This window comes from Etheostoma spectabile, chromosome 14 (genome assembly GCF_008692095.1).
Source record: "Etheostoma spectabile isolate EspeVRDwgs_2016 chromosome 14, UIUC_Espe_1.0, whole genome shotgun sequence".
Lineage (NCBI taxonomy): Eukaryota > Metazoa > Chordata > Actinopteri > Perciformes > Percidae > Etheostoma > Etheostoma spectabile.
This window is the reverse complement of record NC_045746.1, coordinates 13,949,086-13,961,083: the sequence shown is the minus strand read 5'-3', so window position 1 is coordinate 13,961,083 and position 11,998 is coordinate 13,949,086. Positions and strand designations below refer to the sequence as shown.

General features: G+C 40.1%; 1 protein-coding gene across 1 annotated transcript in view; it reads right to left on the bottom strand.

The window, feature by feature from the left end:
• Positions 1-11,998, bottom strand: part of akap9 (A kinase (PRKA) anchor protein 9) — a 67,797-nt gene that overhangs the window by 11,120 nt on the left and 44,679 nt on the right. Inside the window, exons 25-37 of the mRNA XM_032536073.1 lie at positions 11,523-11,561; positions 10,318-10,550; positions 8,396-8,515; positions 6,370-6,390; positions 4,959-5,135; positions 4,365-4,469; positions 3,863-4,015; positions 3,118-3,204; positions 1,677-2,693; positions 1,226-1,366; positions 1,052-1,096; positions 826-966; positions 88-132 (exon numbers count right to left, since the gene is read on the bottom strand). Of these exons, the coding sequence (XP_032391964.1) occupies positions 88-132; positions 826-966; positions 1,052-1,096; positions 1,226-1,366; positions 1,677-2,693; positions 3,118-3,204; positions 3,863-4,015; positions 4,365-4,469; positions 4,959-5,135; positions 6,370-6,390; positions 8,396-8,515; positions 10,318-10,550; positions 11,523-11,561 (2,324 nt within the window). The remainder of the gene's footprint in view (positions 1-87; positions 133-825; positions 967-1,051; positions 1,097-1,225; positions 1,367-1,676; positions 2,694-3,117; positions 3,205-3,862; positions 4,016-4,364; positions 4,470-4,958; positions 5,136-6,369; positions 6,391-8,395; positions 8,516-10,317; positions 10,551-11,522; positions 11,562-11,998) is intronic.

Here is an 11,998-nt window from a genome sequence, read left to right as displayed (position 1 = left end):
CACACACACACACACACACACACACACACACACACACACACACACACACACGATACAATAATGTAATACAAACTATTTCCAACTTACTTTAAGAAGTTGTCCTTTAAGGTGAGCGATGTCCATTTCCCGCTCCTTTAAATACAAAATTGCATGTAATTAAAATGTGTTTGAATAAAAACTTATATTTGACTTCAGCTAAGACAGTTGACACACCTAAATAATAATTTGATGTTTAGGGAAAAGCGGTTATTCACTTTTTGGCGGAGAATTAGATGATTGAATACCCCTCTCATCTATCTCATATCTGTTAAATATAAAGCTATCTTCAGCAGCCAGTTAGTGTAGCTTAGCATAAAGGCTGGAAACAGGAGGAACAGCTAACTTGGCACAGTCGGAAGGTCAAGTATGAAAATGTCAAGTTGTGGTTTGAATATGACGTGTTAATTGATGGTGGATTTTGTTAACTTTTGACAGAGCCAGGCTAGCTATTTCATTTATGCTAAGCTAAGCTAAAGGCAGCTGGCTCCATTTACATATTTAAGGTACAGATAAGAGAGTAGCATTGATCTTCTTTTCTGACTCTACAGGAACGCAACTATTAAATAAACATATTTCCCGAAATGTCAAATTATTCCTTTATATCAGTTTAATGAGCTCAAAACCACAGAAAAACTTACAACTTCAAATTTGGTGTAAAACGATAACTTTCAATACTTTGAATTACAAAACACATGTTCTTGCAGTACTAAGGTTTCTACAGATGAAAGTCACTAAACTCAGCACCCAAGACAGGATATGACTGCAAAGATTTTAAATGTTTGGCACCTGCAGCAGCTCCTGGAGCTTCTCTAAGCTCTCCTTACAGCTGTTCAACTCCTCTTTGGCCGCAGCTGCCTCATTGTGAGTCTTCTTTAACTCCTGTTGAAGCTCAGACACATTGGTCTCCTCACGGCTTCCAGATGAAACCTAAAGTGAGACAGTTTTAAAATAAGGCGAGAAAATTAGTAGATGATAAAAAATGTAAACTGTAGTATCAAATCTTTGTTCTTACCTTTTGAAGTTGGTCCTGTAGTCTCTCTATTATAACAGTTTTGTCCTAGAAAGAAAAGCACATGTCCATCATTCTTACCAAACATTAGAAACAATCTCACAGGAAGAATGACCACTAAGATACTTCATTCATTCCCTGTGGGGATGAATAAAGTATCTTCTATCTATCACATACTTGGAGCTCCTGCTTGAATCTGCTACAGCTCTCCTTGTAGCTGCTGAGCTGCTCTTTGGTGGCCGAGGCCTCATCTTTGACCTCCTGCAACTCCTGGAGAAGCTCGGACACAGCAGCCGGCCTCTCAGCAGCAGAGGACCCCTGACGAAAAGGTCACAAGGAATCAAACTTATCATAGTTGTGTGGGGGCAAAGGACAGTATTAAACAGCCTGATACTTGATATACAATGACTTCATTGGGGTTTTCACTGGTTAACCATTAATAATGGTACAGAGAAAATGATAAAAACAGTCCCCAATATAAATTCAACTAAATACAGAGATTTCTTCTAAAGCTCACTGATTTACATGTGGTATCTTGTGTGTTTAATCTGGGGTTAGGTACTGGACTATTTTTGACCAAGCTCAAAGTTTTGAACTAGTCTTTATGACGTATTAGCCAAACTCTTACCCCCACAGCCGGTGATGTCCTCTGGTGTGTCCTGGCCTTCATCTGACTGAGCAGATCCATGAGCACGGCCAGCCTCCTCTCGTACTCCAGCACCTCCTCCTCAGAGCTGGAGAGCAGCTGCTTCTGGAGCTCCTGGTCTTTCTGCATCCCACTGAGTCCCACCTCCAGCTCTCGAAGCCTCTGGGTAAGATGGACCACCTTCCCTGTTGGAACTTGTCTCGCTTGGCCGATTCTACTGAAATCCATTTGAGGAATACCAAAGTCACCAAAGTCAAAGACATGTGGCTCAGCATGTCCCTGCTGCTCCTGGTCTTCTTTGGATCCTTGTGACTGATGTTGCTGGAAGGCCTCCAGTGTGGCCTGGCTGACAAGTGCAGCAGCCAGTTTCTCCCTCAGATTGTCCTCTAGATTAGAGACCTTTTGTTGGAGACCATTTGTAGAGCTTTGTGTTTGCTCCACAAGGAGGCGACAGCGGCTTAATTCACAGTCCTTTTCATCGACCACGTCCTCAAGCTCCTGGATGCGGAGATCCAACTCTTCCACTCTGGATGTTGCACTCTGCTCTAAAGCTTGTACTTGGGCCTGCATGACTACAAAGCCGGCCGTTTTCTCTCTAAGAGCTTCTTCAAGTTCGCCTTCTGAGCTCTCCAGTTTTTCTGTATCAGCTAAAGCTTCTGCGCTCTCTTTCAAGCGCAGGTATGTCTCCAACAGCTTACTGTGCTCAGCTTTGAGTGTATTGACCTCTTTGGTGGCTAGGTCCATTCTCTGTTTCATTTCATCGTATTCCTCTTTACTTGGCCTCCATACAGCGCTCTCTGGCTCAGCCTTGGTGTCCTCATCTTCCTCTGTAGCTTGCTTCTGCTCGATATTGGCCAGCTCTTGCTGAAGTCTGTCTATGACTGCATTTAGTTGGTCAAGCTCTTCGTCATTATTCCTCTTTAAGGTTTCTTGTTCGCTCTGCAGGCACTCCACCTGGGACTCCAGGTCTTTAATCAGCTCATCCCTCCCATCAATCTCCTAAAGAGAAATATACAGACATTATTAAACCAAAAAAATGTCAGATTTGAGGAGTCCATAGCTATCCCATTATTCCGATAAACCTATGAGTCCCTGTTGTGAGATTCTTTGGGCTAAAGTTAATTCAATGGAATTTGTATTTGACTTTCTGAAATTGGTTAGGTTGTAAAAACTCATCAGAGACCCAGAGGTTTAGAAAGCCACCTCACAAGAGCAAATGATCACCTCACAACAGACGATGGGGCTGTGGAACTACTTACCAAAATAAAACAAGCAAAACCAACCCAACAACTAAATAAATAAATGGTGAAAACCAAAATAAAGTGTACATGAATGCAGAAAAATCACATACACGACTAACACGGAGATATGCATATTCGAAATAGACTTTTATTCTATTTCGAATATGCATATATTGCGTTACCTTGTTATCAGAGGCTGTTTCCATGTGTTGGAGCTTAGTGATCTGTTCATTAAGAAGTGCTATTTCCCTGTCCTTCTCCTCCATCACCTTCAAAAGTCAGAGATTATAATGTGATGGCTATTAAAAAAGACATTACGTGAAAGTCAACTAAGAGGCAGCCTCATGGTGGACTACAGAAAGTACACTGATTGAGACAAATAAAAAAGGTGCCGGCAGTGGCAGAGTCTTGCAAAATGTGCAAACTAAAATTAGCAACATAGAGGAAATATCTCTTTATAAAAAAAAAAGAAAAACTGTTTTCGCAGTTTAAGAGCAGAAATGTAAATATTATATATACATAATTGTGGTATATGCACTACATATTAAATTTCTGTTTACAACTGATGTTCCAGTTTTAGGTAAATGCCCCAGAACTTGTGTCACACATATCACATCGGCAAACAGTTTTAAATTCACCAGCGGTTTATCTTTTGCTCTTCAGTTCAACATTTTGTGTGTAGAAAACACAGGTTAATCACATAATATCTGAAAATACAAGTGTAAACGTATTTTAACACAATATGTGGTCAGTGTCTGTCTGATAATGATATCCATAGTTTTAAAGAAGCCAGCGTGGCTGCAGTTCACACACACACACACACACACACACACACACAACCAGAATCAACCATTTCTTGAATTTCTGGAATTTCAAATTTTATGTAAAGATACATTGAGACGTTTTCACATGAGGATGGCTCTTTACCTGGAGCATGCTATCCCTGGTTTCTAGGTATTGCTGCTGGCTGCTGATCTCCTTCCTCTGGATCTGCAGCTGCATGTGAAGCTGCTGCACCTCCTCGCTCTTGTTCTCCAGCTCTTCTCTGAACTGCTCCAGCTGCTCTTCCAGGTTACCAATCTGATGACAGGGAAACATGGCAAGCACTTCAGAGGAGACACCACATGACAACTGAAAATCTAACAACTCTGATTTCCTCTGCTTCACTTGTTAGCTACAAAATTGTTCTATTATTCATGTAATTAAACAAAAATGCATATCTCAAAGGATACTACAGTACTTGTAGTTTGTCAATGCCAGACAATGAAGTGTATGATGCATGTAGTAGCTATGCTATTGAAACATTTTGCTGTAACACCTGCATACCGACTACAAACCACAAATTTAAAACATTTAATTCCCAATTGGATCTTCAAATTGTCAAATTGATTTATTATCTGTTTATTATACATCCTGAGCAGCACACTACCTCTTTCTCTTTCCGCTCCAGAGCTTCTCTTTCTGTCTGTAACTGAGCCTCCAGTGTGGAGTGTTTTGCCTCTGTGATGGATGCATGCTGCTTCTTATGTTCAATCTGCAACAACACACAAAAGAAACTATTTACAACAGTTATTAACAGCATCCACAGAAAGGCGTGAAGGAACAAGCTCTTGTGATCAAACAGATTTTCAAGGATGCAAACTATAAATGCACATTGCTGTATCTTTTATCATGCAAAAGGAACTCATTTGTAAAGTAGATATATGAGCATTTCCTGCACAGCTCCTTTTTGTTCACTCACAACAATCCTCCACGAACACTGGGGGGCAATCTTGACAGTTGCTAGCCATCAGTGTCATCACTAACAACAAACTGCCTGGCAGCTGAAGTAGACACACCCACACATTGTTCTCTCTGTGCGTCTCAACCCTCCTCCCGTTCCTTCTCCAGCTGTCACCACATATACACACACACACACGCTCCACAGCTATTGTTCAGACTGCTTTTTCTCTCTTGCCGTTTCTTACTCCGTCCCCTGGACATCCTTCATCTCCCTCTCCCCCACTCCCCTTCCCTTCCTAACCTTCTCCAGGGAGTCAGCGCTGGCTAGCAGGGCTTGCTCCAGTTCGCGGATGCGGCTCTCCAGCTTGTCAATCTCTTCGTCACGCTCTCCCAAATCACGACGCAGCTGCTCTGAGCTGAGCAGCAGCTCACTGCACCAATCCGCCTTCTCCTTTAGCTGCGAGGTCAGCTGGTCCACCTGGTAGTGCGAGAGAGAGAGAAATGAAAGAAGCGGGAGAGAGAGAGAGAGAGAGAGAAAGAGAAAAAGAGAGGGGGGGAGGGAGTCATTTAATGGGAACCGCTCTCAGACACCACATGTTACAGCATTGCTGGTACATGTACAGCTAGCTGGGAGGTCAGCTGATCCACCTGAGAAGGGGGGGGGCCGAGAGTGAAAAGAGGTGCAGGGACAGAGGGGGGAGAGAGATTTCATTCAGGGTGACACAAAGAGCACACACAGAGCAGTACTTTAACCAGGAGGACCGCTGGCAGGTAACTGATCCATCTATGAGACGGCAAAACGTCAGCAGATCAATGAACGGGAGGAAGAAGGATCCACAGGAGGAAGGTTTGTTTGGGAAAATCTAGAAGGTAAACTGTTTCCCCTGCTTGATTTAACAAGAAAATGATGTTTCATAAAAGAATGACTGACTTTTTTTTAGGTATCCTGTTTTTTCAGAAATGCCTTCAAAGGATATTATAGAAACCTGAGTTCCTATTCAAAACAAAATGGCACTGCAGTAAGGCAGATAAAATACACCCCCTCACTGACAGCCCTTCATTGAATATTAATTGTACGAGAGAGTGTATGATGAACTCTTCATGAGAGTACTTTTGCACTGAATGGTTTATTTATATTTCTTTAAGCTTTACTGTACCAGAATGTCCTTTGTGATTCATTTATGGATGGAATTCAAGTCAATTCCAGAGTGATTCAAATTCAAAATTTTTCGTTGCTAATGTGGCAAATAATGATTTTTCATGGTTAGTTTTACAAACTACAATTCATATTTATGTAAGATGGTTCTTTGCATGGCCTCAGAAAAATATAAAAAGCCTTTTAAAATATGCAAACGTGAGTTTTATATCGAAAGACAATCATCATTAGGATCCTCATCCTTAGAAAACTTTCATGATGTTTGTTTTACACTAAGCTGGTGAACACCCTTCTTCCACCCCACTTTGTCTTCTGTTTTGCTGTTAATTTGGGCACTGAAGGGTGGCACAAGAGAAAGGAGAAGAATGAGAGAGGACAATGTTTTGAAGTTGCTTCCAAATGAAGACAAACACGGCAGAAATGGATAAACTGGAAAAACAAAGAGGAAAAGCAAGATGGACAGGCCAGTAATTGCTACAGGATTGGGCAGGATTACTAAAACTAACTAAATGCTCTCTGGGGTAGACTTGATTCTACGTGAAGCTAGAAGCAATACCTTAGAGCTTACTCCATCCACCTGTAATAGCCATGGGAGAGAGAAGGCATAAAGGTTCAGAGGATGGAGAGTTCATGGGCAAGAGGGGGAAGAAAAAGCACTTCGTGATATAAATGTGGCATGGGTCTCTGGAAATTATAGAAGTAGTACAGGTTATCTATCTTTTGGGTATTAGCCTGTGAGTTTAAAGCACAGGTGAGACTGATATTAATGCTATGAACACAAGGAAACCACAGAACTCATTGCTAAATACAATCAAAAGTTATATAATTCAAGTCTTTAAACAAAAATATCTTTCAAAGACTAACAAGCAGCAGGGGCAAATCGAGGATACTTCAGTTACAAAGACAGTAAGGAAAGAACAGCAAACATTATGATACCGCTGAGCATTTTCATCTGTGCCTGAATCTTGTTTTGTTTTGTTTTGTCTTGTTCTGTTTAGTTTAGTTTAGTTTATGTTTTCTACTTCCCCTGTAAAGTGACTTTGAGTCTGTGAAAAGCGCTATATAAAAAAGGCCATTTATTATCTACCACTAAATGATTAACTGAATTAACTTGTCAAATGATGTTTTAGATTGGGCAAGTCAAATGTGCTGAGGGCCCATAACCCAGTGCGGCTTATTTTCTTTTATATTATCAAAAGGTAAATGAGTTATGAGTTAATAACTTATTATTAACATTATAAACATGATGCCTTCCAAGTTAACAGGGTGTGATGCTTTACTGGCAAATTACTTTTTCCTGTGTAATGATCCAGGCGATTGGTTTGAGGACATAATTAGCTCTTCAATTTAGCCGCAAAATAATGACAACCGCGTTGATCAAAATTAAATTTCTCCTTGCCCAGAGTGAACTGTGGGCTAGATTGTGAGTGGATGGAAAATTACAGTCAATGATGAAATCCTTGAGAAGCCAAAGAGTAATATCAGCACAGACAAAATAAAAATACATAAACAACATCAAGGTTAAAACTGCTCTGATGAATGAAACTGATCCACAAAAAGAAATGTCATTCTGCCATTTTCTGCCGAACATGAAAACTTAAAAAGTCAGGTTAAGACCTTTTTCTATTACTGTCAACTACTCCTTATATCATCTTGGTGCAAGTGTAATGTCTCTCAAGGTTTACTTTTTTAGCCACTTGGGGGCAGTGGAACAAGGTGTAAACACAACATGGATTTATTATAGCATTAAAAAGTCAATCTGGTGAATATGTTAGCAAACACATCCAACAAAGCAAAATCAGCATTCATTTGAAGTGCAATTATCTGGCTATTTAGCTGCTAGATGCTCCACTATGTTTACCAGCACGTTGCTAACTATGTCTGTCTGTTGTTGGATGCTGAGCAGGCAGTGTACAGTGGATATATCTGAGCACTAGAGCTAGAAACAAGGTTAATGACAGCAATGAGAGTGAAACAAGTTAAGTTGTGGGCTGTAAAACGCAAAAGATTTAAATTATTAAAAACACTCAGTAGAACTGAGAGGAAATGCAGAGTGAGAAGGTGATCAAATTTCTGTGGGTTCATCAATACAATTGACACCTTTCACATTACAAATCTTCACTTGATCCATTGATGATAAAAAATATAGATAACTGCAACTCTAATCTAAATTGTTTGGATTTAGCCTGTAAAATCTCAGCAGTTCATCAAATCAAATCAGTCATAACCTTATGACATGAGTATTCACTTGTGAAATGTGATGTCTGATGTCAGCTAATCTTATCACTCCCACTGTATTGTGTTTTAGATGATATACATATAAACGTGCATATAAAACCCACTATTAGACAACTTACCAAGGATCCCAAGGAACAAACAATCCCACTCTCACTCTATCGCCTGTGCAAACACTCCCACGATTTGGTGTCATTTTGGAGGCAGCGCAGGTAATTCTACCAGTTCTATTGTTCTTTATGCTGCGTGACTCTCTGCTCAGTGTTTATAGCTATGTTATTTTCAGAAAAAAAGCATCTCCATTAATGCCTGGTCCTCTGGCAAAGAACAGAGCTTTCTCTTGTTACCTCTCGGTTTCTTTGCTCAGAGCCAGCCTGAAGCTTCTGTGGATTCTTCAGCTGTTGTTCCAGTTTCTGGATCTCCTGTTGGAAGAAATCCCTCTCATGTTCTCGGTCCACAGCTTGTTCCTGGACACAAAAAAAAAGACAAGAATATGAAAACGTTGAATCCGATCTTCAATACTTGCTTGCCTTGTTTGCAAAAGCAAATTCAGAAACTGGTCTCCTTGTCAAAAAAAGCTTATATTGATTGTTGGTATTGATTATTTTAATCATCAGATGCTGTGAAAGCAAGGGCCCTGTTTTAACGATCCAAGCACACTGTGTGAAGAGCCTGGCACAGGTGCATTCTGGGTGTGTACGAATCAACGGCAGAAAAAACGCTTGGTGTGCCAGGCGTACGGTTCAAAAGGCTTGTACTTGTCTTAACTAATCATAGGTGTGTTTGGGCCGTAACATACAATAAACCAATCAGTGTCATCTCCCATTCCCATTTAAAGCCAGGCGTGTTTGTACCTTGGCGCGTTACTATTATGATGGTAGATTTGCTAAGAAGGAGAGATTTTCAGTAGAAGAAACTGATCTGCTTCTGCGTGAAATGAAAGCGCGAGAGCCGATCATATGGCGCAAGCACTATGCCACCAAATCTATTTCACATCGTAATATTTTTTATTTTTTAATGTTATGCATGCTTGTGTAACAAGTACAGTGTGCACGCACTGTGCAGGAGCTTAAAATATTTGCGCTGTAAAAATACCACAATAAAATGCTGCTTTATTGACTTTAGACCAGGTTTTTATTGGTCAATGGCGTGATCACTTTCCGCTGCCTGAAGATAGCAACATGTTAAGAATGCCCCTGAACACACCTCCCTGTAAGACCAACACACCCATGGGCACACAGATGGGCGCAGGTGCATCTTCTATTTAAACGCCATGGGCGATGGACGGGATATATATCAACTACGTTGATCTTAAACTAGCAAAGATACTTGCGTTGGGCTTTGGGCTGCGCCAGTTGCAAGATTTTGTCAATTTTCCTATTTGTGTGTAATTAACATCAACAAGACAATAGAACTCCTGGCCAAGTGGCCTAATTATAATGATGGTAACAAACTTATTAGACCATGAGCCCGATATGAGGTAGATTCCCCCCTTCCAAAAATAATAATAATATAATCATAAGGTCAGCTTTTAGATATGTTGACTAGTTTGAGCCTAGTAATTTGTAATTTGAATTTTTTGCAGTTACCCCTGCCATGACTTAACAACAGTGACCTATAATTAGCCAATACATTAAATATAACTGTGTTGAAGAAATGTTTAAAAGATGTTGTCTACAACATATCCAGTCCCAAGAAACAGTAATGGTTGTAACACACCTTGAGAGATATTGTGATCGGTTTTAAAAAAGGTTTCATTTTTTACATGCCAGGCTGTTACTACTAAGGGGCAATAAAACTGCTAGCTTGCATTAGGAATCATTTTCTTGATTAATCAATCAATAGCTTGGTTTGTAAAATGTTGAAAATGTAAATAAGAATGAACATAAGAATAAATACTTCCCACAAATTGTCTTTAAATTGCATTTTTTTATCCAACCAACAGTCTAAAACTCAAAGATATTTAATTCACTGTGATAAACGACAATGAAAGCAGCGCACATTTTACATTTAAGAGCTGGAGACACACAGTTTTTGGACATTTTTTCCTAAAAATGACCTGAACAATTCATCGATTAACAAAATTCTTGCAGATTTTCTGCAAATAAATTAATCATTTCATGTCCAATCAAAATTTTCTTCCTGATTTAAAGCTGCCCAAAAAGAAATAAAAAATAGAATAATTTTGTCACTGACATTATAGTGTACATAATTTAGAATATTGAGTAAAAGCTACATAAGGCTACTGGCCATTTTCTTTTTCACTCACATCAAGGAACCTCCTGTTCTTCTCCAGCTGTTTCTCCAGAGCTTGGACCTGTTGTAGGAGGTCTCCGCTCTCTGTACTCTGAGCGTGCTCCAGCTCGATCACCCTGTTAACCTGCTCTTCCAGCTCCACCTCCAGCAGCTTCACCTGCTTCAAGAGGTCGGCATTCTCCTTTTCCGCTTGACGCTGTACCTCCACCTTCTCCTTCATCAGCTTTTCCGTCTCCTCCAGAAGGTCTACAGAATACAGTGGAAGAAGGAGGGGAGGTTAGGCATCACTGCTTGTCAACTATAGGTGGTGAACTTCAGTTAATGATTCATTCAGGTTTTGGTGATGAACAGGATGCTGAGATGAAGCTACTGAAGAGTCTGAAGTCTGTGAGCCATGTGATTGGATTGAATTGCTTTTTGCCATGTTATTAAAAAAAAAAAAAAGTAATATGTCAACTTCCTTCTCTGAAATGTTGAAATTTTATATGTTGTGGAGGTTACTTATATGGGCTTCAACTAAATACAAGGCTAACTTCAGACTCTTCAAACATCTCAGTCAACTTCCCAACATGACGCCCCGTTACCAAACATGATTCCCCATCATAATGCCTCTTTGCCCTTCCGCTGCCACCAGTTAACAACCCACAACGATTCACCCAGGATCAAACTCTGCAGGATTAGTGCAAAAGTAAAAGGTGATAGAGTGCAAGTGACAGAACAAACACGTGGACAGCCCAGACATTGCGATATCCATGCCCAATAAGCAATTACAGGCAGGGGAGATGGACTTCCTGAACAGCCAATGATCTCACTCAATCAAAGAAAAACTGTAAGCACAGCATCTACAGTTCTAAAAATATATAACAATAATATGCCTTAATTCAGAGTGTAGATGATTGACAGCAAGGAAATAATTATGATAAATATAAGTGCATCTGAATCTGGAGATTACTTTCATTTCATCATGCTAAAATGAGTGCTAACATTGACTCCAAGACATTAACGATGACGAACCGGGTCAAAAATCAATCAAGATGAAATGCTGAAGCAAAGGTTAGTGATTGAACTGAGTGAGTTTGTGAGCCAATAGCAAGCAAGCTCCAAGCTTTGTTGGATTAGTTGCTGGATTAGAGTTAAAGAGATATTGTGTCACTCAGCTACAGTAGACATACGGAACACATAGTAGACATGACTGAGCCATGCTCAAAGTGGACACACCTGCTTCAGGTGCTGCAACCATTGCAGCTTCAACTAGGCCTACAGGAGAATAAGAAAGCACAGGAATGTAACATGCTCTGGTTTTTGTCATGAACATGAAAAGTCTTAGATAAAGAATAGAAAAGGGTGACAACAGAATGGCAGTGCTTTTGTCTGTTTCACACCAGTAGGTTAAGGCTGAAGAAAGGATGCTGTGAAAGGAAAAGGTTTCTGAAATAGCCCCTTTGGTTTATACCCTTTAGATACAGAATACTCACCATTTCATCAGAGAAATTACTGGGATACAGGAGTTATAATGCAAAATTAGCAGATACAGTTATCTGGCTTCATGTTTCCGGAGAATTTCTTGGCAAATACCTGTGAATATATGACTTGTGGCACAAATACTGGTAGCAACTTTGTAAGAAATGTGGAGTTGCCTCAGAGTTGTTACAATGGAAAAAAACATTCCAAAAACTTTTTGACCCTGAATTTCT